Raw genomic sequence first — 25,492 nt, forward strand, 5'->3', positions numbered from 1 at the left:
AGTCTGCTGGTGCGGAGGAGCCAGCTGGATCGGTTGGGAGCACTTTCTAGGCTTCAACGAACCAACCCAGGGGTACAGGAACCCGGCTCGGAAGGCCTGAAGTGGGGTCTGAGTGTGTGGTGCAACACTTGCCTATCTCTACATAACGGCAGAGAGTTCGTGAGAAGGCGTGACCGGGTCCTCGAACTGCACCCACCTGCCGGAAGGCGATACAAGAGGTGGCTGAGGGGTGCAAGGCTTTACAGGGTCACACACCGCCAGTCTGGCACTCTTGGGACCAAGGAACAGAGGAAATTGCTCTTTCTTCGAAAATGTAGGTACCGCTGGCTTTTTTGGGAGCTAGCGGCAGAACAGACACACACACACACACACACACACACACACACACACACACACACACACACACACACACACATACAAAGAACTCCACCCAGCCCTCCACCTCCAGTGGACCATCTCCAAGAGCTCCATCCCTGAGTGGCCCACTCAGGAACGCTTACGCGGACGCTTGCCACCTAGCTTGGCAGCACCTGGAGAGGGCTGGGTGCCCCGTCTGCGGCCGGGTCCACGCTGAGGCCTGGGTGGAGGCTGCTGCGGTGACTCAGCGGGAGCAGAGGCGGGTGGAGGATCTGCCTCAGGCGGACGGGTGGAGGCAGCAGCGGGCCGCCGGGGCAGGATGTGCCGGATGGCCTCCGTCTGCTTCTGGGCAGCAGAGAACTGTTGGGTGAAGTTCTCCACCGCGTCGCCGAATAGCCCAACCTGTGATATGGGAGAGTCCAGGAATCTAGGCTTGTCCACATCCCTCATGTCTGCCAGGTTGAGACAGAGATGACGCTCCTGGACCACTATGGTGGACATCGCCAGATTGATCGCGCGAGCTGCAACCTTCGTGCCTGGAGGGCAAGGACGGTTGCAGTGCGAAGCTCACTCATGAGCTCACAGCCTGGGCTACCCTCGTGCATGTTCATGAGTGCTTGGGCCTGGTGGACCTGAAGCAGCGCCATGGCATGCAGAGTGGAGGCGGCTTACCCACAGGCTTTGTAAGCCTTGCCCGGAAGGATGGATGAGAACTTACAGGCCTTAGAGGGAAGACGAGGATCCCCCTTCGATGAGGTAGCGGTCGCCGGACACAGTTGCATCGCAACAGACCTCTCCACTGGAGGGATAGCCTCGTAACCCTTCACCGCTCCTCCGTCAAGGGTAGTGAGGGGGGAGGAACTACTAAGGCGGTTTCTGGCAGAGAAAGGTGCCGTCCACGACCTAGTAAGCTCCATCGCAACAGACCGCTCCACTATCCAACCGTCCAACAAACACTAACACAAAATTTGATGCCGTTAAAACAGCAGTTGAGAGCCTAGAAGCTCGCGATCACCGCTGCACTCACTGTAGAAACACCAGCACTGGGAGAGTCTTCCAGAAGAACACCTACACACTCGCTTGTTGTAGAACAACACTCTTCAGAGACATCAATATCAAATATCGGAAATAAAAAGCGAAAGACAACTGGTGCGTGCATCCACTTCTGTATTTATACCCGGGCTGCGGGGCGGAGCGTGTGATGCAATTCACGCACGCCAATGTGCATTGGCTCGTATTTACAATACTCGAAGATGACAGGCTCCCTAAGCGTGATCCTGATCAGTCGACACGTCGACTACGTTGAACGTGAGCGACTGAAAGGAAACTAGCTTTATGTTGTTGTGACAAAATACTTTTTTTAATGTAGTTGTTCTGCTCCAATATAAACCTCTTTGGGTGAACCCGAAACCGGGTTACAGTGATTGTATACTCTTAAAAATAAAGGATCTTTATTGCCATCTATTGTTTCATGAAGACCCTTTAACATCAATGGAACCATTCCATTGCATAAAGGGTTTTACAGTGGAAAAGGGTTCTTTAGATAATTAAATATTCTTAAATTTAAGAAAAATAAATGGTTATTTTAAGAACTGTTCATTGAAAGATTATTTAGGGAACACAGTTTGGTTCTTCTGGCTCTATGGCTATCACTAGGAAAATCTATTTTTTGACCTTTTATTTTTAAGAGTGTAGGGCTACTTTAGGATTGAGAAGTTAAGTAGTACTCAGCAAGTATAAAATATTTTGTTTTTAAAATTTGTGTTTGTTTTATAAATGTTTTTTAATTTATTTAGAAAATATGTAGTTTTTTTTAGGCTCATTAGAATATGACAGTTCCACTGATGAAAAAAGTAATCAACGTAATAGAATAATTAACACATTTTGACTCCTCTTAATCCTGATGCATATGTTTCTAGTTGATTTATTAAATGTTGAAATGTATAGGAAAGGCTCTGAGTGAATATGTCGCACTGCACCTTGGTATAAAATACCTTTAGAAGTCTGAAATTTACCATGTCAACAGCATTGACCCCTATTCCAACTCTAATCCCTTATTTCATACTGAAGGCACAAAGGTATTTATTTTGATTAGTTCTTCAGCTTACTGTTTTCATTCTGAATGCTCACAGAGGATTTTTGAGATGTGCTTATCTTTTCATTTATTTGTTATTTTGCTCGGCTGCACAAAGTCGCTCTGCATAATTTTAATAAATATATTCTATATTGACTTACCTAGCACCTATCTGACATATTACATGCTTATGGTATTAGGAAATCCATTTCCTCTTTTTTAGCAGCCACTGTAATTTCAGCTCTTTATAGAATTTGGCTGAATGTCAGCAAAATAGCAGAAATGACCTACCATTATCCAGAGAGTGTTTCCTGAGGCACCGCCGTTTGTGTATTCTTTGGAAAGTTCTGTTGAATCAACCTAGTGTTGGGATAGATGGCTTTATAGTCCATGAATCCAAACGCTGCCGGAAAACTCTATGAATAGGACGAGGGAATAAAAGTCCTAATGCATGCAATAGGCCTCATCATTCATTGGCTATTATCACAGATCCTGGAGCCTTTGAAAGAGACATTACCGAGATGGGATGTGAGCAGAATTCAAATATTGAAATTTTTCATTCTCTTGCTCACTCATATTCTTTCCCTGCAGCAAATGCAGCTATGCCTAGATTAGATTTGTAGTTCAAAAAAGTCAATTTAGCCCTTGAAGATTGATTTTAAATAAAAAAAAAAGTCAATTCTGGCTGTCTCTGTAACGCTTTTTTATTTGTTTTGATGTGTAAATGATAGAAAGAAGACATTTTGCTTGCGTTTAACATAAAAAACTGCATGCCTTTGGTAACAAAAACAGGTAACAGCCTGCAGTGTGATAGATTAACTAAAACTGTTTAAATAGCATTTTACTTATTTTATACTTAGAAAACCTAAAAGAAACGGTGTTAGTTCATTTGCCAGATGTTTCTTTAAATTACAACAAGATACTGAGTTATATACAAATTCATAAAATACATAGTATGAGTTTATAATATCAATCTTTAATCAATGTTGATCTATTTACAATATTAATCTCTATCTGTAAACGAAGTTATCTTGATTTTTTTAAAGAAAAATAAGCATCATTGACATCTTTAGTATGCCTTGATGCAAAAATCTGCACACGTTTATGAAATGAATCTGCTTAACTTCACAGTAAATCAAATCCAGAAATTTTTCTCCCTGCTTTAAATGCACAAGATGAGCTGCAACTGATGTTAAAGACATTAGATCGATCTATTTCCAACCATGAGAGATGGTAAAATCATGCAATGCTGTTTCTCTGAGCTGATAGAGATCAGAGCATAAGGCTTTAGCTTGTTATAGATTCATGAATATTTCTGCAGATGAGATTTGTTCCGTAAGCAGTCTAAAGTAGAAAAACTGAGTAGGGTGATAAATTAGTTAATGCATCAACTCGTCACGTTAGATATTTTGTAATTCTCCATTTTTCATGTATGCACAGAAACTTAGTCAATTGCAGGATTATTTGAGCTCACCTTATTCGTGCACTTATTTCCTTTGAGGCCATTCATTCACTGCTGAGACTGAGCGATTATGACTCATAAAGAGTTCTAGCTCTTGAAACTTTATGGAGCACTATTTACAGAATGCATAAACAAAACTTATGTCTGCCTAGATTTCCTTTGAGAATTTGTTGAGCGTTCAAAGCATCCAGGAATATGCCATTGCATGAAGCATGATGTTTTGATGAATGTATCTGCTGCATGAAAGCATCCCTTATGGCTAACTTAACTGTTTTTGCAAAGTGGGCCAAGACATCCATCAGGATTTACTCAAGCGGCATTGCAATCTCTCAAGATGACAAAGGCTTGACCTATGAATATTAATGAAGTTATGCTTAATATTTAAATGTGTTGATCAGAGATCAGGACCGTAGTAAAGTATTTGCTATGTCCAAGTTAAAACTGCAATGTGAACAATGTATTAACAACATACAATTATTAAAGTAAAAATTCCAACATCAATATTGTGTAATTATAATGTTCTCATTACAGTGATTTGAGGCAGGAATCATTCTTGCTGACCAATTCAATTGCCCAACTTGACATTTGATTAAGCGAATTTAGCCATTTTGTAATCGAATGCATAAATGCATGAATTATTGAGCACGACTGCTTGAAAAATAACCTTTTTGCAAAAAAATGTGTGGAGTTCAGGGTTTTAACCTGCCCTGATACAAGTTTTTGGGTAACACTTTACGGTAAGGTCCATTTGTTAACATGTTAATGCATTAGTTAATATGAGCTAACAATGATCAGTATATTTTTTACAGCTTTTATAAACCTTTGTTAATGTTAGTTAATAAAATGTCCATATTCATGTTAATTCACAGTGCATTAACTAATTTGAACAGATTTGATTTTAAAAACATATTGAGCTTGACATTAACTAAGATTAATGCTATAAAAGTATTGTTCATTGTTAGTTCATGTTAACTAATGTAGCTAACTAAACAAATTACCCTAAAGTGTTACCAGTTTTTGTTTTAATGAATCAGAATTGTAGCTCGACATCACAGAATGTCTATCTGATTTCACTTTAAAGCACACAAACAAGCAACAGAGAAGCAGAGAGCGTGTCTAAGAGCCGTGCACGGCACAGAACACTGTCGCTTTCCGTCACGGATGACAACTGTAACGATCACTCAGCAAAACATAAAACTGGACAGAGATTGCTTCTCAAAACACACACTAACAAACTGAAACTCCTGCCAGGCAATTGGAGATGCTTTTGTTGTTGATGTATTCAGTTGGCCAAGGCAGATAGTCTCTCCTGCCACTATTGTAAATGGCAACTATGGCTGTAATGGTTATTTTGGAAAATAAATGTTTGATTCTTGCTTTCAGCAAGTCGTGATCTAATTTCCTTTTTCTCTCAACACATTTCCAGTCCACTTTCTGCTACACTCAAATCAATAAATAAATAAATGATAATTAACCCTACTTAAATTTAATTAAAGAAAGTTTTTCCACACAATTTAATTTATTTCATTCAGATTAAGTCAGCTCCATTGGGTCAACACACTTTAGTTGGATTAGGTCAATGTTTAGTTGGATTAGGTCAATGCGATTAGGTTAATGCATAGTAAGATCAAATTCATTTTATTAGGTTTGTCGAACTAAGCCTTATTACATCTGTGCTACTTTAATTCATTTTTATTTTAGTTCACTCTAAATGATTGCTGGTTTAAAAAGTAAGTAACCCGATTGCCTTAATATTCACTGAGTTCACTGAGTTCACTGAAACTAAAGATTTGAGTTAATACAAGGAAAGAGATTAGTTTAATCAACAGAAACTCAAAATATGTTATCCGAACAACATTAGTGAATATAAGTTGATTTGACAAAAGAAAAAAAAAAGTGTTGTGATGAATCATGTGCTATAATTGATTTAGTATTATTCACATTTAACAGACGTTTTTGTCCAAAGTGACTTACAAATAGAAGCAATTAAATCAACAACATATGATTGTGCTGTGCCAAATCCAAAATTAATAAAACAACGTATTTTTTATACATTTTTTATACATTTTCTTACATTTTATAAGTATATATATATACATGTATGTGTGTGACCCTGGACCACAAAACCAGTCACAAGTCGCACGGGTATATTTGTGGCAATAGCCAACAATACATTGTATGGGTCAAAATTATCGATTTTTTTATGCCAAAAAACATTAGGATATTAAGTAAAGATCATGTTCCGTGATTTTGTACATTTCCTACCGTGAATATATAAACAAAAAATTGTGAGTGGATGCAGCAAAATAACATAAATGCGACACCTTTAAAGGCGATTGTCTCAATGTTTCGATTTTTTTGCACCCTCAGATTTTAGATTTTCAAATAGTTGTATCTCGGCCAAATATTGTCCTATCCTAACAAACCATACATCAATGGAAAGCTTATGTATTCAGCTTTAAGGTGATGTATAAATCTGTGACTGGTTTTGTGATATATATATACACTCACCTAAAGGATTATTAGGAACACCTGTTCAATTTCTCATTAATGCAATTATCTAATCAACCAATCACATGGCAGTTGCTTCAATGCATTTAGGGGTGTGGTCCTGGTCAAGACAATCTCCTGAACTCCAAACTGAATGTCAGAATGGGAAAGAAAGGTGATTTAAGCAATTTTGAGCGTGGCATGGTTGTTGGTGCCAGACGGGCCGGTCTGAGTATTTCACAATCTGCTCAGTTACTGGGATTTTCACGCACAACCATTTCTAGGGTTTACAAAGAATGGTGTGAAAAGGGAAAAACATCCAGTATGCGGCAGTCCTGTGGACGAAAATGCCTTGTTGATGCTAGAGGTCAGAGGAGAATGGGCCGACTGATTCAAGCTGATAGAAGAGCAACTTTGACTGAAATAACCACTCGTTACAACCGAGGTATGCAGCAAAGCATTTGTGAAGCCACAACACGCACAACCTTGAGGCGGATGGGCTACAACAGCAGAAGACCCCACCGGGTACCACTCATCTCCACTACAAATAGGAAAAAGAGGCTACAATTTGCACGAGCTCACCAAAATTGGACGGTTGAAGACTGGAAAAATGTTGCCTGGTCTGATGAGTCTCGATTTCTGTTGAGACATTCAGATGGTAGAGTCAGAATTTGGCATAAACAGAATGAGAACCTGGATCCATCATGCCTTGTTACCACTGTGCAGGCTGGTGGTGGTGGTGTAATGGTGTGGGGGATGTTTTCTTGGCACACTTTAGGCCCCTTAGTGCCAATTGGGCATCGTTTAAATGCCACGGCCTACCTGAGCATTGTTTCTGACCATGTCCATCCCTTTATGACCACCATGTACCCATCCTCTGATGGCTACTTCCAGCAGGATAATGCACCATGTCACAAAGCTCGAATCATTTCAAATTGGTTTCTTGAACATGACAATGAGTTCACTGTACTAAAATGGCCCCCACAGTCACCAGGGGTCTCATTTATAAAGCGTGCGTACGCACAAAACGGGGCTGGAAACGTACGTACGCCAGTTCCCACGCAAAGGTTGTGATCTATAAAAAACAAACTTGACGGGAGAATGTGCGCACCTTTAAGCAAACTTTGAGCGCTGTGCATACGCACATTCTGGAGAATTGGCGACGCTGATTGTTAAATGGTGAGCTGGAGTTAAATGTCTTTTTTGGTCACTTTTAGACAGAAAATCTAAAGAAAATTAAACTATACAGAAAAATAATACAAATATAATTTCACTCACCAAGCCTGTCACTTGAAGCAAATATCCATTCCTTCTTAAATGTCCGCGCCAGCGACCGCGTTGGGCCGTTTAGTGAAACTGACGCAAATAACAGTTTAAATAAATAAAATAATGATTTAAACTATGTTTTACTTCTGATATAAACATTTAGATTAAATATGCCATTCAAATTAATGGAGTTAAACACTTAAACATGAAATCATTACTGAGAAGTTACAACATTTTTATATTCAATCAATAGAAATATTTGTTGTGGATGCAATGCTTTTGAACACTTTTCCTGTGCTGTGTTTTAATGTTTTAACCACAGAGATAATACCAGATTGTCTGAGAAAATAGTTTCTTGCAAATAATGCCCAAGGCCTATCTGTTTCCATTAAAAATATAAATCAATTAAAAATACAATTCGGCAAGTGGAAAAGATTGAGAAAAACGTTCTCTGAAATGTATTTTACACTATTTGATTTATGTAGGCTACTCAAAAACAAGGCAAGGATAGGCAACTACTTGATTTTTATTAATGTAATGTGTCTTGTACCGTTAAACGTTATCACGTGGATGAATAATCATATGCAAATGATATGCAGATGAGGATCTGCATAGTAAAACTAGGCGTTGTAAGCTCCATATATGGTTATTTCGGGGAGGAGACGCATGTGCGCACAATCTTCCGCTGACTGGGATTTATAAAGTGAATTCTGCGCAGGTTCTGGCGTACGAACGGTTTTATAAGTCTGAATATTTTTTTGCGTACGCCATTTTTGGCTTTCGGGCGCACGTACACTTTTAGTAAGGTTCCTACGCACAGTTTTATAAATGAGACCCCAGATCTCAACCCAATAGAGCATCTTTGGGATGTGGTGGAACGGGAGCTTCGTGCCCTGGATGTGCATCCCACAAATCTCCATCAACTGCAAGATGCTATCCTATCAATATGGGCCAACATTTCTAAAGAATGCTTTCAGCACCTTGTTGAATCAATGCCACGTAGAATTAAGGCAGTTCTGAAGGCGAAAGGGGGTCAAACACAGTATTAGTATGGTGTTCCTAATAATCCTTTAGGTGAGTGTGTGTATATATATATATTGTTTACAAGTACAAATACAAGTGCATCAATAACAAGTGGCAAAATAAAAATCTGCCCATCTTGGCATACGTAATTTTTCTGTCATTTCAAACCTTTTATTGCTCACACACAGGAATGAGTTCAGCAATGACTGAGGAAGTGACAAACTCTCTTTATATTGGCATGACTGAAACCAGATACGGCACCATTAGCTGCTGGTGGATAAATTGAAGTTGTGCTGACCAGGTAAAACCACTTAAGAACAGGAGCTGGTGCACTTACTAAAGGCCTATCATTTACTAGCAACTGCTGACAGCCTCGGGGTTATTAATAGATCTTGCCGAAATGAAAGTAAACACAACCTTAGCTTGGAGGAACTGTCTGTCTTCTTTAATGTGTAATAATGGCTGTACTTAGTTTCTTCACAGAGATAAATTGGCACAGACTAAGAGCGCTAGGCAACTCTACCATTCTGGCTAAATGAAAAATTCATCCCAGGAGAAGAAATAGTTTAAAACATCTTAGGGAAGCACTGTTCAGCTGTGTTAGTCAGCAGAACCGCACCATAAAAAATGAGCTGTTTAGATAAATCAATTAGGTAAAGAATAGCAGTGCATCTCCATTTCCGCAAGTTGTTAAGCTATTCTATCTCACTTGTGGCATCGGATAATGTTGTGCAAGTCTTGTGGCTATATATTCCAAATAGTGTTATTTGAAGGTTTATTCCAGTGTCTTGCCTCATAAACTGCCATTGTAAGTGCATTACCGTAAACATGATTTTTGGTTGCATTTACTAATGCATGAAAGACAATTCGAAATTATTTTCTATAGCACAGATGAGCTTATATTTATATTTAGCTATAACAATTGTGTCCTCCAAAAATAAAAATGATGTGTTGTTCCAACAGTGCAAAAATGCTCTTCTTAAAGGGATAGAAAAAAAAGGAGTAAAAAATTGCACATTTACTTTCAGAAAAGTAAGTTGAACTGTAGTTCTCATTGAATGTTTCTAATGCAAGTCAGCACTGTCAGATTTGTTTTTAAAATATGCTTTTTGCAGTATAACAAAATAAACAATGTTCTGTGATGAAACTCTTGACGGTGCAGGCTGATAGGTCCTTTACTCGATCTACTTGCAGCCACATCATTCTCTGTAGGTCACAGATGATTGGTTCCTGCTGTTTCAATAGCCAATGAATTCTCTGTTCAACCTTCAAATGCTCGGTTAGCATTTGCCTTAACAGTGCAGCGCGCTTCAGAAACCCTCCACCTTCCCCAGCTCCACCTGTATAGATCTGCTATGGGTAATTAATGTACGCTATATTGTACAGCAGCAGCAGGTCTTACTTTTTGTTCAAGTCATGTTCAAGATGAAAAGAGCTGCATGAACATTCTTCACATTTTCTTCTTTTGTGACTTATAAAAGAAAAGCATATGGGTTTTCATTTTTTGGTGAACTATTCCTCTAGGTTTCTAAGCAGAGAAGCCGTCATTAAGGGTTGTTACAGTATATTCAGCTGAACAATGTCTCAGAAACTCTATGAATGGCAATGTAATGGTGCACCGAGCAGAGGAAGGTAGATGGCTGGGAATTAATGCCTGCACTTTGAAAACAGGTCTGCTCTTTCTGATGAAACCGGTGTTCTTTACAAAGCGCCTGGGAAATGGATTTTTCCACAGGTGCCAATAGCTTCTCTAAATGGCCACGTGCTCTAATATGTCTTGATGATTGACCACTTTCCTGAGCCCTGCAGGGGAGAGTTTCACAGGCTCAAGCTGCAGGGAATACAAGCGTCAGGACTGTGTGATGGAGGTACTGAGGCTGTGGAGGTGCTTTTATATAAGGCAAGGGAGCATGTGTGCTTTTAAAGTGTGATGGGACTTTATTTACGTCAAACTCATCTCTGATTTGGGGATTTCGTTTCACACAAACTAATAGTTTCTTACATGTTAAGCTCTTTTCTGTTCTTTATAGACCAGCTTCTATGTTGTTTGTCATTTTGGGACTATCTATCTACACCCAGATTATGTTCTACACACAGGTGCTTCATTTCCCTTTTTGAAAGAGATATTAGCTTTTGGGGACCTATAATGTGGATTATTTGAATGAAGATCTCTCCAATGGATGTTTTATCAACCACTTCTTTTGGAATAAAGACATTTACCCATGGGTAAAATAGGGTCATTTGAGTACTGACATCATGATTTTATGTTGCAGGATTCAGTCGGGGTCGTACCTGAGCACCGGCTGGTTCACGCTCATTCTGGCCATGGACATGTGCAAGGAGATCCGAGTCTACGGCATGATCAATGACACATACTGCAAGTAAGAATGACATGCAATCTATCACTTGACAGTGGTCTTTAAAGCAGTTTCGCTTGTTTTCAGAGTGTATTAGGACAGCAGAGCTGATACAAGAGCAGTTCTGTGAGTTTCGAACAAACCCCCTGTCATAATCCAAACATACACACCAATATCTTTGCTTCAAAATTTTAAAGGGGTCATGAGGTGGATTTTTTTTCAATTATCTTATGTTAAATAGATTCACTTTGAAGGTTTTTGCACAAAAAACAATCAAATATTCGCAAAAAAATATTATTTGTAACTCTCATGAAGATCTTTTTAATGAAATCTAGAGCTTTCTGTCCCTCCATTGACAGCATACCCTTTGGGCTACCCTTTTCAAACTCCAGAAAGATTGTAAAGACATTATTAAAGTAATCCATGTGACTCCAGTGGTTTAGCCTCAATTGTATTAAGATTTGGTGGTATGGGTAGCTTCAAGGGTGGGTTAAGGGGTAAATTGCAACAATGCAATTATGGATGTATGAATTACAGCTGTAATTACATGCAGGTATTTTTTTATCTATACAATGTAAAAATGTATGGACACAATAAGTGCATTGTATCAGATGATTCATTTAAATGTTACTGCATAGTAGTTAAAGACACTTAATATAAAGTGGGACCCTCTTCCCCAAATGTCACAAACAAACAAGCCATTTTTGGACCTTGGTTATATAAAGGCTTTTTGTACTGTGGAGGACATTTTGAACTATGAAAATGCAGGATATTGTAATGGTAAATGGTACATTAAATGTCAAAAATTTGATTTCTCATGTCATGACCACCTTTAAGACCATTGTAACGTTGCAATATGTTTTAGCTTACCTTGAACACCAAAACAAAGTCTGAACACAGTATTTAGTACTATTTATTTATTTACTGCAATCATTTTTGGTGTCAAAATATTCCTTCTGTTGTTCTGTTTTCTGACACATTACCTTGCATGTCTCCTCAGTCCTGACATTGTTATTCAGTAGTTCTTTAGCAGCATATAAGCCCTTTTATCATGAATCTCTCACTATGATTCCATTTTGATGATAGTGTCCTTAACAACCTCACAAGCCCCCTACTGCAGATAGACATAAGCAAAGCACGCAATAATGTGATTAGAGTGTTTGTAAAGTAGCTATTATAGTCTGTTTTCCCAACCATTTATTCATTCCGCTCTCCCTTTCAAAACAATGAGCAATTTTCATTCCACAGCGACTCCCAGTCACCTGTAAAGACTGGCAAATGAGAAAACAGTGGCTACAACAAAGTCATTTTGATGAAAGGCAGTTCAGCTGGGAAGTATCTATTTTAGCATAATGTGCTGAGCTGTTGTTGCAATTGACTTCGCTGGATCTCTTGTAATTAAAATTCAACAGGTGCTACTGGGAGAGAAAAATTTAATCTAATTGAGAGCAAAAAAAAAAGTCTTCAGAGCTACCGTTTCTCAGTGGGAATTCTCCTTATGGACTCAGTCTTTGAATAAAAAAAGTAGCAAATGGTTAAAGCTTCCGCAAAATCAAAACTGCTACTGTAAGTGCTTCATAGACTTTATTGTGCATGATTCATCAGTGCATTCCAGGGAAAAATGTTGTATTTCTTTTTTCATATTTTTTCATAGTTTCACTGCTGAAATAAAATACGGTTACACTTTTTTTTCCCCCGATGGTCTACTTTAGACATTCTACTAAATAACTTGTCAACTACATTTCAACTAACTTTCATTAGAGTATTAGTAGGCTGTTAGGTCAGGGTTCGGGTTAGTAGAATACACTGACTTGTAGGGCCCTATCTTGCACCCAGCGCAATTGACTGTACACCGACACATGTATCATTCCTATTTTGCACCTGACGCACAGTGGACTTTTCCCTCCACAGACGCACGTCGGTAAATTAGGGAATGAGCTTGCGCTCCCGGGGGCGGTTCAGCGAAAAGAGGAGGCGTGTTCCGGCGCAAACGTTCCCTGGTGCTATTTTGCAGTTTCAGAAAACAATTCCGCCACAGACCAGGAAAAACGATGATGCTCTGATTGGTTTATTTCACGTCACGCCCAAGCCACACCTATGAGTAATGTAGCTACTTTAGACCAACCCATTTTAGATTTGCGTCGAGAATCCGCCTACAAAGTTACTTGCGTTTCGCGTTTGATACTTGCGTTTCAGATCGTTAAAATAGGGCCCGTAGTTTCTGTAGCGTGAGTTGGCTGTAGAGAAGGGCGCACGACGAAGGGAATCCGGAAGAACAGTTTATTAATCCACAAAACTCAGGAGGCATTAACTTTCCACACAAACTAAAACACAAACAATACTGGACAAAGGAACCTAGGAAACACAGGCTTATATACATGGGCAGTAATAAGCATGCAACAGAACAGTTGTGATAGAACTAATTAACAACCAGGGAAACTAACGAAAACACAGAACACAACACACAAAATGGGAACATAGAAAACAAAAACAAAACTGATCAAACACATAAAAATCTGTTTACACTGAGCACGACGCAATAAAGCTAAGCGAATCACAGACAAACGGAACAGTCACACTGAATGCGAAACAATTGATTGTCTTCAGCTGATTCACGCCTGAACAATAGGTGGTGCTGACCGAGAATACATTTTCCTCATGTAAGCATCTTGTAGGTTTTCCTGTTTGGCTTTAACCTGCACAACATACAACAGTAAATTAAGATAAATAAAGTTTGGTACTACACAGAAACCATCATCGAGTGTGTGTAAAAACTTCCGACTGCGATCTAAAGTGGATTTTGGTTAAATAATTGGCATACTTGCATTATTTGTAGTGTTTTATAATAAACTGAACGTTACACCTGCTTAGCATTTCTCATGTAAGCATTTCTCATTCTTTATTGTTATAAAAATACCCCGAGCTGCATGAAAAGCACATTCAGAGCATATATCGTCATACTCATATATTTATTTGGCTTTACATTTCAGCTGTTGAAATGTTTCTCTTATAGTTGTTTATATGCGGAACTCAGAACGAAGAAATGAACACAACTTCGTCATTCGGAAAGGCAGGAGTTATGAGCACATAATACGATTGACAGCTCTAGAGCGAATGATGAGCCCTTTGACTCATAACAGACACGGACAGAAGAAAACACCATTTCAAGCTCTTCAGATCATATTATTCGGTGGAAAATGAATAGAAAATGATAATCTGTATAAAGAACATGTGAGCACATATCTGTTCTTAGACACCAATGATTAAAACAACTGAACATCCATTCTCTTCTCTCTTCTGGAATACTTCTCTTCTGTGTTTACACAGGATTTAAAAACAACACTTTTTTGCAACAGTAGCGGCGCGGGTAAGCTCAAATCTAATTGGACGGCTTGTTTCATTGATGGCCACAGGGGAAAAAAATCGACACCCTGGTCGTAAAAAAGTCGTGCTTTGTCGCGCTGTGATTGATCGCGCCCGTTGTGAAAAGCTCCATAGCCATCTATTGTTTTGATTCAAGAGCGCCATCGCAACGTACATTCGTGTCGCTATACCACGCTTAGTGTGAAAGACCCTTACAGTGGCAAGTTACTTATAGTCAGTAGAACGTCGAAAGTGGACCATCGAAATAAAGAGTAACTTAAAAATAGTTGTTAAGGCCTTTTAAAATATAGGATAGTGAAAATGGCACTTTAATTGTCATGAAATAACAATTTCTTTTCTTTTTTACTTTAGATCAGAAGGCTACCGGAAGGTCCCGTACCACTACTATGAAGCAGGAAGTCGTGACGAATGTGCCGAATACCTCTTGCACGAGAGCGCTCCTTACGGCGGGCACCGTTTCATCACAGAGAAGGCTGTTTTTGCCAAGTGGGCAAAGACCCACCCCATTAAGTTTTTCAGTCCGGAATGGCAGCTGTCATGACCAAGACTCCTATTATTTCAGAATATTCCTTAACACTATGGCCTTGTTGGCTCTTTCCCCCTCCATCTTAAAGTAACACACATGAAACTTGTCATGCAGTGGCTAAACGAATCATTCGAATGCGATTTCAAATGGTAGCTGTCCAAGTGAAGTAAGTGTCCCATCGTGACCATGAGGAGAGGTCTCTAATGAACCTGGTGTTAATCCTGGTGTGATCAGATAGTGGATTTAGCATGTTCTCATGTTGTTCACAATCAAGTAGTATATATTTCTTTCAGAGTACATACACTTATTGCAGAAAGGATGGGCTCAGTAGAAAATCACGTCCTTGTTTTATCTTTAATCACCTCACATTAGGGCTGGCCGATATACCAAATTATATATAAAAATTAGAAAATTATTTTTCAGCCTTTTGATGATATTCTCTATTCATTTCAATTCATATATGTGCTCTGAAATAGCTTAGGGATCATCCAGTCAAATCATGTTTTTGCATTTAAAAACGTGAAGCGCAAGGCGGTGGAATAAAAAAACGGGACTTTTAAATTGAAATTGTTCAATTGTTTTTAGAATATCTTGTCACGTGCGAGACGCTGCAAAAGACGTAAAAACACGCCAAACGCCCTGGAAACGTGTATGAACAGCCCTTTTCAAGGGAGATATATTTTATTATTATTTTTCAGTTATATCAAACAATTTCAACAGCGATTATAGCCAATCAGACTCAAAATAACAGTAAAAATCTGTTTTTTTTTTTTTTACTAAAACCCAAGGAAAAATGGTATTTAACAATTTTACTAATTCATCTGAACCAATTTATCTACATATATTTTTTATAGACAGCCATTGCTGCAATTAGATTTAAATGATTAATGCAAGTAAAATACAGTAAAAATGTGTACAAAGTTTTTCACCAAATAAACCCAAAGAAGAACGATATTTAACCATATATATAAAACTAAAACAAATAACAAACTGCAGAATCGATTTACAGAAACTTATGAACTCTAATGAAGTTTTTGCCACTAAAGTCTAAATCAAATATGCTATTAAAACATTTCTGCATAAACACTTTCATACTCGAGTATGACACAGTCTTTAGGAAACTTAATGGCTAAATTAAAAGCACATTAAATTATGAATGTATTGTGATAATTTGATTTATCTCCCAGCCCTATTTTCATCTCATAGACAAGTACTGAGCTGAAACCAATCTTAGGGCATGTTTTTGCCCCTGTCAGACATTTTACTTCAGTTCAAAACCCATAAAAACCATTAGCCTCAAATCCTAAAAATTCCCAAAGTGACTCGCATAACCTCCTTTAAACCGCTTGATAGGTCATTCAGAACTTATTATCTCCTGTTTTTACTTGTACAAATGAATACCTGAGTAGAATCCAGGTGGTTGTTGATCTGAGACAGTAGAATATAAAGTGATATTCTGTTGTTATGTGCCATGACAAGAAAGCAGCCGTTGCTTACGATATGTAAGTCTACTGTCGACAAAAGACACGAGGAACGATTCAGAGTGAGTGAATGTGGATGTCAAGACTGTGCCTGTATGAAGTGTAGCATTTCTGTGCAACTCAGCAACCTATCCTTCATTTTTATGCCTTATTTGCTTATTTAAAAATGACACTCCTGTCCACCACCTGTCAGAATCCTGCATTCCCGAGAGATGAAGGTACACTGTCCCTGTTGTCAGATCAGCAGGTTAATTTGATCAGCTACTGTAGCTAAGTGTCGTAGCGTCATATAAACCAGCAGACAATGCAGCGCCCTTGGGGATCACCTACTGCTTTGAGACTCCCTCTGAGCTTGTCGTTGTGTGTTTTCCCCATCAAACACAGCATGCACTCTTTTTTTTGCATGTATCAAGAACATTCATCGTCGCCGGTACTGTACGTAACAAGTTTTCGTATCAGCTTGTGATTCTGACATCTTCTGGCAGCTCAGCCCAGACAGCCTTTGTTCTTATGCACCAATCTGTGCATGTTTGACCAGCACTGCAACAACGCCTAAGCACCGCCACAGTTTTTCCCTGGATGCACTAGCTCTGTGAAGAGAGTATTATATATGGCATGAGAATATGAGACTGACACACAGAACGGAAAGGAGGTGCCACTGCTGGAACACATTGATGAGAAACTACTCACGCCTCTGGCCAACCTGTTCATTAAAACAATTGATGCCAGCTCAATTTCTCAGAGTGCTGACCTGGGATCATCAGTCTGTATTGATTTTGTTCACCATGTGGTATATAAAAAAAGAGCTGGTCAACAAACGGCACTTTCACTCTTCTATGTATTTTTGACTTTAGCTTCTGGTGTTCATGCCTCAGTGTTCTCATGATATACACTACATGACCGAAAGTATGTGGATGCACTGCAAAAATCATTGTTTATCAGTATTTCTGTCTTGTTTCCCCTTAAAAAATATCTAGAACATAAAATACATTTGCTGGAGCTAAATAATGTAAGATATTTTGCTTATTTTAATATTGTTTTTACCCCATTGTTTGTTCATAAACATCTTTAAAAATGTCTTTGCGTTTTTCGCGTACAGATGACAACGTTGTCAAAAAACGACTAAAATCATTGCATTATTCACGCCAGGCCAGTAGATGGCGATGTTGCCTATAGACACGTATAAACGCAAAATACACATGCACATGATGTCACTGTTTTCAAAAAATTCAATTTTTTGTAGTTTACACAGAGACATAACGGTATCATTTTTCAAAAACGTGCGCTTTGAACTTTGAAAAGTTAACGTTTTTATGCCCCCAAAACGGTGTTGTCGCATAAAAAGTTTTCCGTTTTTAGTTGAAATCGGTGTCGTGCAAATTTATAATTGAAGCAAGGGGAAAAAATGTGCTAATTGTGAAATAATACCAATATTTTATCGTTAATATTTTGTTGTTACAAACTTTTGCCGTTAAACTTTTTTGTAAACATTATTTTTCTATTACATTTGGACAATAATAATGATTATCATTATTTTATTATTTGTATAAGTCTAAATGTAGTATGCAGTTTTATTTCTTAAGCTAATTTTCACTACCGTTCAAAATTTTGGGATCAATAAGATTTAATTTTTAATTTATTTTTATTTTTTGGAAAGAAATTAGTACTTTTGTTCAGCAAGGACATTTAATCGATCAAAGGTGTCAGTTAAGACTTTTACATTGTAACAAAAATCTTATTTTAAATAAACCAAAGAATCCTAACAAAAAAACAAACAAACAAACAAAAAAGCAGCAAAAAAAAATTCAACATTGATAATAATAAATATTTCTTGAGCAGCAAATCCTCATGATTCAGAAGGATCATGTGACACTGAAGACTGGAGTAATGATGCTGAAAATTCAGATTTAATCACTGGAATAAATTACATTTCAAGATATATTACAATAGAAAACAGGTATTTTAAATTGTAATTGTATTTCACAATATTACACACTATTTCTCTTACATAAGAGTCTTGTTTCAGAAACATTTAAAAAATCTTACAGACCCCAAACGATATGATGTTCAAGTATTTTCAATGGAAAACAAGACAAAAATACTCATTGGGAGAATTATTTTTGCAGTACGGATGTTGAACATACCCAAAATGTGCTTGTTTCAAAGCCATTGGCATTAATAGAGAGGTGGTCCACTCTGTGCTTTACCAGCTTCCACTCTGGAAAGGCTTTCCGCCAGATGTTGGAATCAGGATGCAGGGATGTACTTCTATTTCAGAAGCGGAGCATCTGTGAGGTCAATAGCTGATGCTGATGCCGGGGTCTGGCTCACTCAGCTTTCCAAATGAATTCCAGAGGTGTTCAGTGGGATTCATGCCACACTTTGTGAAGGCCAGTCAAGTTTTTCCATTGACCTTTCTTTGCTCATGGTGACTTTGTAATAGTGAAACAGAAAAGGGCCCCATTCTTCTAAAAAATGTTGGTTTTAGAAGATTACATGGTTGTATTCTTGATTGTATTACCTTCTCAGTAATGGGTGTCCATATGCTTGTGGCCATGTTGTGTATATCAGAGCTTGGATAAGTAGATGTCATGACTCTTTGAGCTCGGTTATCTCAGTCTCATGATCTGCCTGATGCAGTCGATGCCTTTCCACAAATCTGCAGCAGCTTTAGCGGTGTAGCACAAGCTTGTGAATGTTGACTTGTCACCCAGATGCCCGACTGAGTCAAAATTCAGCACTTTTTGCATTCTTTTTGTTTGTGTGAAAAACCTCCCCGCAATACTGACTTTAGCATTGAGCTTATCTTGTCAGGTCGTTCAAATGTCGCAAGTGCTTTTCTTGAACCTTTTGAAAGTGTGTACTTGAGGTTGGACACTTGATCACTTTTCTCTGCAGCATAAAGTGTCCTTTTTATCTTTCATTTAGTTGTGTTTTTGCTGCAATTCTGTTTTTTCATGTCCTCACATAATTAACGGTTTGGCCATTCACTGCAATCAGAAATGTTTCCTGAGTGTTTTCTCTCCATTGTTAGTGCAATCTACTAAGAGTCAAATATACAGTGCTTTCCAAAAGTAACAAACCCACTAAAAAGGAAACAATTGCCTTTCAATTGGCCTCCAACTGTGAATCATTACAATAATTTCCACATTTACGGTATAAAAAAAACTATTTAGAATCATCATTTAGATTTCCGACAGACAAAATGAACAATGCGCATTACGTTTAAGTTATGAGAATGTAAAGCAAATTTCATAGATGAGGAGAACATCCCAATATAACAAGCTATTACTTAAGCATTTTATTTTTACAGTGGTGTTAGTAAACCCGCCGCCATCTTTCTAAGTTAGATTTTTAAGGTGTTCTGACAGATTTTTAGCATGTGGTTGCATGCTGATCTAAGCCAAAAGATCCCACAGACCAGTTTTTTTATGATATTCAGATCCCTATTTTGTTTTTTAAATACAATTTAGGGATTTTTTTGCAAATGTTTTATCATCTGATGGGTAAAAATCATAAGATCACTTAATACGTACTTACTACTTACACTGTAAAACTGTCAACCCATTAAAATGGAAAACTTTACATTTGAATTGCTGCCTTGAATTTTTAAGTAAAATCAAAGTGGTGCCAAAGTCACAACCTGTAGTGAAAAGTACATTACACTTTGAATTTAATTAATGATAAAGAAAGCCACATCTACTGTAAATCAACTCTAAAAATGAGATATTACTGGGCAAAGATATCTTCATATTGTCTCGTATAAGAAGGTAGTGCAAACGAATGCATGAAAGAAATAGCATAACCGTGACCTAGCAGCAATATGGGAAAAGATAGGTTAATTTAAAAGCAAATTATAGTTATAAAAATAGTTATAACACTTATAACTCAAATTAAACCCATCACGCTTACAGTGAAGTCAAGTCGTGATAGCATACTGTTGTGGGGCTCCTTTTCCAAAGCAAGGACTTGGCATCTTGTTAAAAAAATAAATACATCGAAATATCTTTTAGCTTGAATGATCAGGCACAGGGCCGTTTTAACAATGGCGAATTGTTCATTCATTGTTCATGTTGTGAATTCACTTCAGAGGTGAATTTCCTACAATGACCCGTCAAAACCCTGATCTCAGTTGTGCATCTCTGGTGCTATTTGAAAATCACAGACTAACCTGAAATATCAATCTGTCTGGGGAAAATGGGACACAATTACACCTTAATACAACTGTGAAAGGCGATACATGCCACTAAAGACTTCTATAAAGCTATCATTGCTTCAAGCTCTATGATATCCTCACATGAATACACAGTTTTTCTTTTTATTAAAAATGTAACTCAGTTTAATTTGGAACTCAGAATAATGAGAGGAATAATTAAGCGTCTGAAAACCTTTGCAAAGCACTGTATCATCTTGTGTTGTGATCTTGAGTGTTTTATGAACCTTGCCTTGAAAGTGTTTCACAGTATTGGTCTGTAAAAATGAATCTTGTTATCTGTGTTAACTATGTTGTGGTGTGTCTGTTTCTCATTGCAAAAGAGACCAAATGGATTCAAACTGTTTGGGTGTAGTACTCTGCTGTAATATAATTATGTTATATTTATTTAGTTTATTTACAGGTCAGTCTACTGTATTTTGGTGAGTTATTATCAACAGTGCACAATCAAATAGGGAGCATCTAGTTTGACTTACTGATTCTTCATGCTCATTTATGAGTATAACAGTTGAAGTTAGGTGTAATTCGTTTGTCTTGACATTTCCTGTTCATTCCTGCTGTCTGAGAATGTGTGAATATCATCATAGCATTAGAGGGGATTGTTTTATAGACTTTACTTTTTTAATCTTGATTAAAAAATGTAAAGATTGAGATATATATATATATATATATATATATATATATATATATATATATATATATATATATATATATATATTCAAAAATTCAAAAACGTTTTTTAATGTTTTTTAAAAAAAAGTCTGTTATGCTCACCAATGCTCCATTTATGTGATAAAAATACAATAAAAATGGTAATATAATATTAAACATTTAATTTATTCATGTGATGGCAAAGCGGATTTTCCAGGAATCTTTCTGATTTGCTGCTCAATTATTAAAAATGATTCTTATTATTCATGATTTTGCTGCATAAGATCTTTGAGGGAATCGTATATATATAAACATTACTTCCCACACTTTTGACTAGTAGTGTATAACACTTTCCACAAAAAAATATTAAGCAGCAAAATCTGTTTTCAACATTGATTATAAAAATAAATGTTTCTTGAGCAGCATATTAGAATGATCTAATATCTAATCATATTAGAATGATTTCTGAAGGATCATGTGACACTGAAGACTGGAGTAATGATGCTGAAAATTCAGCTTTGATCACAGGAATAAATTACATTTTAAAATATATTCAAATAGTAAACAGTTATTTTAAACTGTAATAATATTTCACAATATTACTGTTTTTACTATATTCTGGATTAAATAAATGCAGCCTTGGTGAGCACAAGACAGTCCAGGTTGGAAAATGACAGAGTACAGATTATTAGTTATTAGTGACATGTATTAATGAAGCCTTTGTAGAATTGATGGTTTCCTGCTCTGTTGTTTCCAGACGAGGTTCCATTTGAGAAGTGGAAGTGATTATGAACAATGGTTACATTCCTCATTAAAATCTAAATGAACCATGGGACAGTGAGGGGAATTGAGCTTTAATACCCCATCAACCCCAGCTTGCATATCTCCTCATTTCAACATATCTGTCATTTTCACACTCTTTATATGTGCTGTAACTCTACAAATCCTGTAAGAACGCTAAAGGATAAATGCCAGTGAGCACCGCTATGCCAATGATATTCACTCGACATTCTGTTGTTCATCTGAAACTTTGTTGAAGCAGGTCAGATAACTCATCACTTCAGTTTTTTTTAATCAAATGCACATTTTCGTGCAAAATAATTTCTCCTGGAATGTGCTGATGCCCTTCATTGAACAGATGGCATTGCCATATGTACTGTGCTCCCATCTAGGCTCTGCTCGTGCTCAAAGCCACAATTTCACTGCTGTTCTGTGGAATTACAATGACTGTACGAAAAACTAGGTGTAAAGAAACACCCGTGGAGTATCAGCTGTTCTGCTTCCCTTTGTTGCATTATAAAATAATTGTTTTCTAAGTTTTAAATCCATATTGTTAACCCTGCTGAAAAAAAAAAAAGAAAAAAAAAAAAAAAACTGCTAAGCTATAGTTTTCTGGTTTTGTATTGGCATTTGTTAGATCAGACTGAGAGACCAGAAACCATCTTAGGTTAATTTAAACCCTTTTCAGCAGCACATATTATTATGAGGCTGTAATTATATTTTTGGAAAATAATATATTATTTTCCCTACCAATTACAGTGGGGAAATCAGTGGTCCATCACACTCTTGTTATGGAGTTAAAATTGTTTGCTGTTGTGGAATTGTTTAATATTATCACTTTGTCTTCTTTAACGTCTTATACTATGTATGCTGCTTTTTTTCTTTTCCTCTCCTCATCATTGTCTGTTACGCTGCAATGTTTGTTTTTTTAAAGAAAAAAAATGTTACGCATTGACAAAATGTTGGCATTTTAAGCAATGTGATTGTCTCACTCATTTTTGTACTTGCTGTCTGGCTGTTTATAATAAATGACAAAATTAAAAATGTGACTTTTGTGTTTGGGAGTCCTATGAAATGTGCATATATTAATATTGCATTCTGAAACTCTTTAATTAATGGGTCAAGTCAGGGTTCTGTCACTTTGGTCTGGTTTATTCTGATTGGCCGTTAACGTGACACTGTTTCAAACTGAAAACTTTTTTTTGCGTTTTGGCCGTTGAAAACGTGTTTCAAAGTGCGCGTTTTTGAACGATACCGTTATTACCGTGAATTTGTGAAAAAAAATTGTGTAGTCCGTAGTGTTTCTTTACAAAGTGGCATCGCCAACTACTGGCCTGGCAGCAGAATACAGCGTTTTAAAACGTTTTCGCGGATCCTTGTGAACGGGGATCGTTTTGACAAAACGTTTTGCCTGTATGGCAAAAACGCAAAAGAAAAACGTTTCCGTTTTTAGTACATCGTTGTCGTGTAATTGTACCTTTAGTTTAGTGACGGAGTCCTGACACTCCTATTGTCTTGTCTTTGTGTGGGCATGCAGTTCTGAGTTCGCTCGAGCTGTACGCTCTTACGTCTGTGTGTGTTGACCATGGTGTTCGAATCCCGACACTTCCGTCTAATTCGGTTACGGTTCAGTGTCGGGGTTTGGACATTCATACTCCTGGTTTGACTCTTGTTGTGAGAGCACAGTTTTTGAGTGTTCATTCACATGCCGTGCACTCTTGTCTCGTGTTTTTTTTTTGTTTGTTTTTTGAGCGCCTGGTTCACGTGTTTATTTGTTCTTCTGTTGTCGTGTTCAGTGTATTACGTGGTTTGTGTTTTTCATCGGCCGCGAGCTTTCATGTCATGTTTTGTGTGGACATGCAGTCTGTGAGAGCTCTTGTTAACTGCATGTTCATGTCATGGCTTTGTTTTGTTTGTTTCTATGTGCCACGCACTCTCCGGTTAACCCCGCTCTTCTGATTACCTATTGGTTTATTTGCCCCACCTTCTCTCCCTTGTTTACCTCCTGATTTCCGTCCCTATTTATTCTTCCCATCTGCCATGTTTTTCCCTTACTGAGTGTTTTTTATTAATTATTATTTCAATAAAAGCCCATAACTCGTTACTCTGCCTCCTTGATTCATCGCCTCCCTTCCTGACACAATCACATGATGTGATTTTTTTTTTTTTCTGGGTCTATTAACTTATTCAAAGAAAATTATGGAAAAACTCTTCAATAAAAGGACTTTTAATTAAAATTATTTTAGATATTTTGGGTGGCCTAAAGTAAAAATTGTCAGGGAACTGCCTTGATATCATAATGAAGGAAAAAAAGCATCATTAAAAAAATAAGCTTCTTGATTGTTTATTGACATTTGAAAATGTTTGTTCACCACATAAAAGTCATGTGGTGCAACCAACATGCAGGCAAAAAACATTACCACAAAAAAAAAAAAAAAAAAAAAAACTCATCCAGATAACTTGACCTTTTCATGACAAGGCAAGGTTAGTTCAAGCTGTAAAATGTCATTGTGGTGCAACTCCACAAAAATGATATTTATTAATAATTCATGATATTCTGCAGGAGATAATGCAGCATCTGCCGGCAATATATATAGAGAGAGTGGCATACAGTATATATGCCATTACAAACATGCTATTACATTGTATTTGATGTTTTCACCCCCCCCCCCCCCCCAAAAAAAAAAACTATAAACCTAAAACTATTCTCAAAACTATATGAAACCAACCAAGTGTTTTCTTTATTGTGGACACTCTTATTTGAATTTGACCGTAATAGATAATTAACAATGAATCTTACAAATAGCTGCACATAAGTAGCATCAGTGTTGGTGAGCAGGCGAAGAAAACATTGACTTTTAGAAGGCGAGTTTCTGAAAAAATAATGCTTTGATTCAAGGTTTCCCTTACAGGGGACTTGAATAACATCAGTTGTCTTTTTCTCTGCCACAACCCAATTAACTACTACTCTCTGCCTCCTGCAACAGATTGCTTCAAAGATACCGTGTAGCAGACGCTGCACAATCACATTCGCCTGCAGAATGTTTACAATAAACGAGTTCCTCCCCATTAAAGTTTTTATATCTTTTCATTGACTTCAGCCTGAGATAAAAAGCATTTTTGTTTTCCCATTTAAAGGTAGAACAACATGAGCCAAATGGAGAAACGATAAGCAGGCTGAAATATAGACTCTCGGCATCCAAAGCCTCTGGGTTCAGTGCTGCCGGTGGTCTGGTCATAGTTGATAAACGGCCTGAGTTTTTACCTGCAGCTGGTAGGAGAGTGAATCCATATATGCTGGCAATGATGACCACATGCAGGGTTTATGAGAAATATGTATTGTAAATATGCCATATTATGCTTCTGCTATAGGGAGTCTTCCCAGAGCAAAATGTAATTGCTCTGAGGTCGCTCTTTCATAGCTCAGG

At 37.5% G+C, this 25,492-nt stretch overlaps 1 protein-coding gene across 1 annotated transcript in view; it reads left to right on the forward strand.

The window, feature by feature from the left end:
• Positions 1 to 17,642, forward strand: part of st6galnac3 (ST6 (alpha-N-acetyl-neuraminyl-2,3-beta-galactosyl-1,3)-N-acetylgalactosaminide alpha-2,6-sialyltransferase 3) — an 87,588-nt gene extending 69,946 nt beyond the window's left edge. Inside the window, exons 4-5 of the mRNA XM_079876051.1 lie at positions 10,946 to 11,053; positions 14,765 to 17,642. Coding sequence (XP_079732177.1) covers positions 10,946 to 11,053; positions 14,765 to 14,954 — 298 coding nt within the window. The 3' untranslated portion in view covers positions 14,955 to 17,642. The remainder of the gene's footprint in view (positions 1 to 10,945; positions 11,054 to 14,764) is intronic.
• The last annotated feature ends 7,850 nt before the right edge of the window (positions 17,643 to 25,492 follow it).

This window comes from Squalius cephalus, assembly GCF_949319135.1.
Source record: "Squalius cephalus genome assembly, chromosome: 7".
Lineage (NCBI taxonomy): Eukaryota > Metazoa > Chordata > Actinopteri > Cypriniformes > Leuciscidae > Squalius > Squalius cephalus.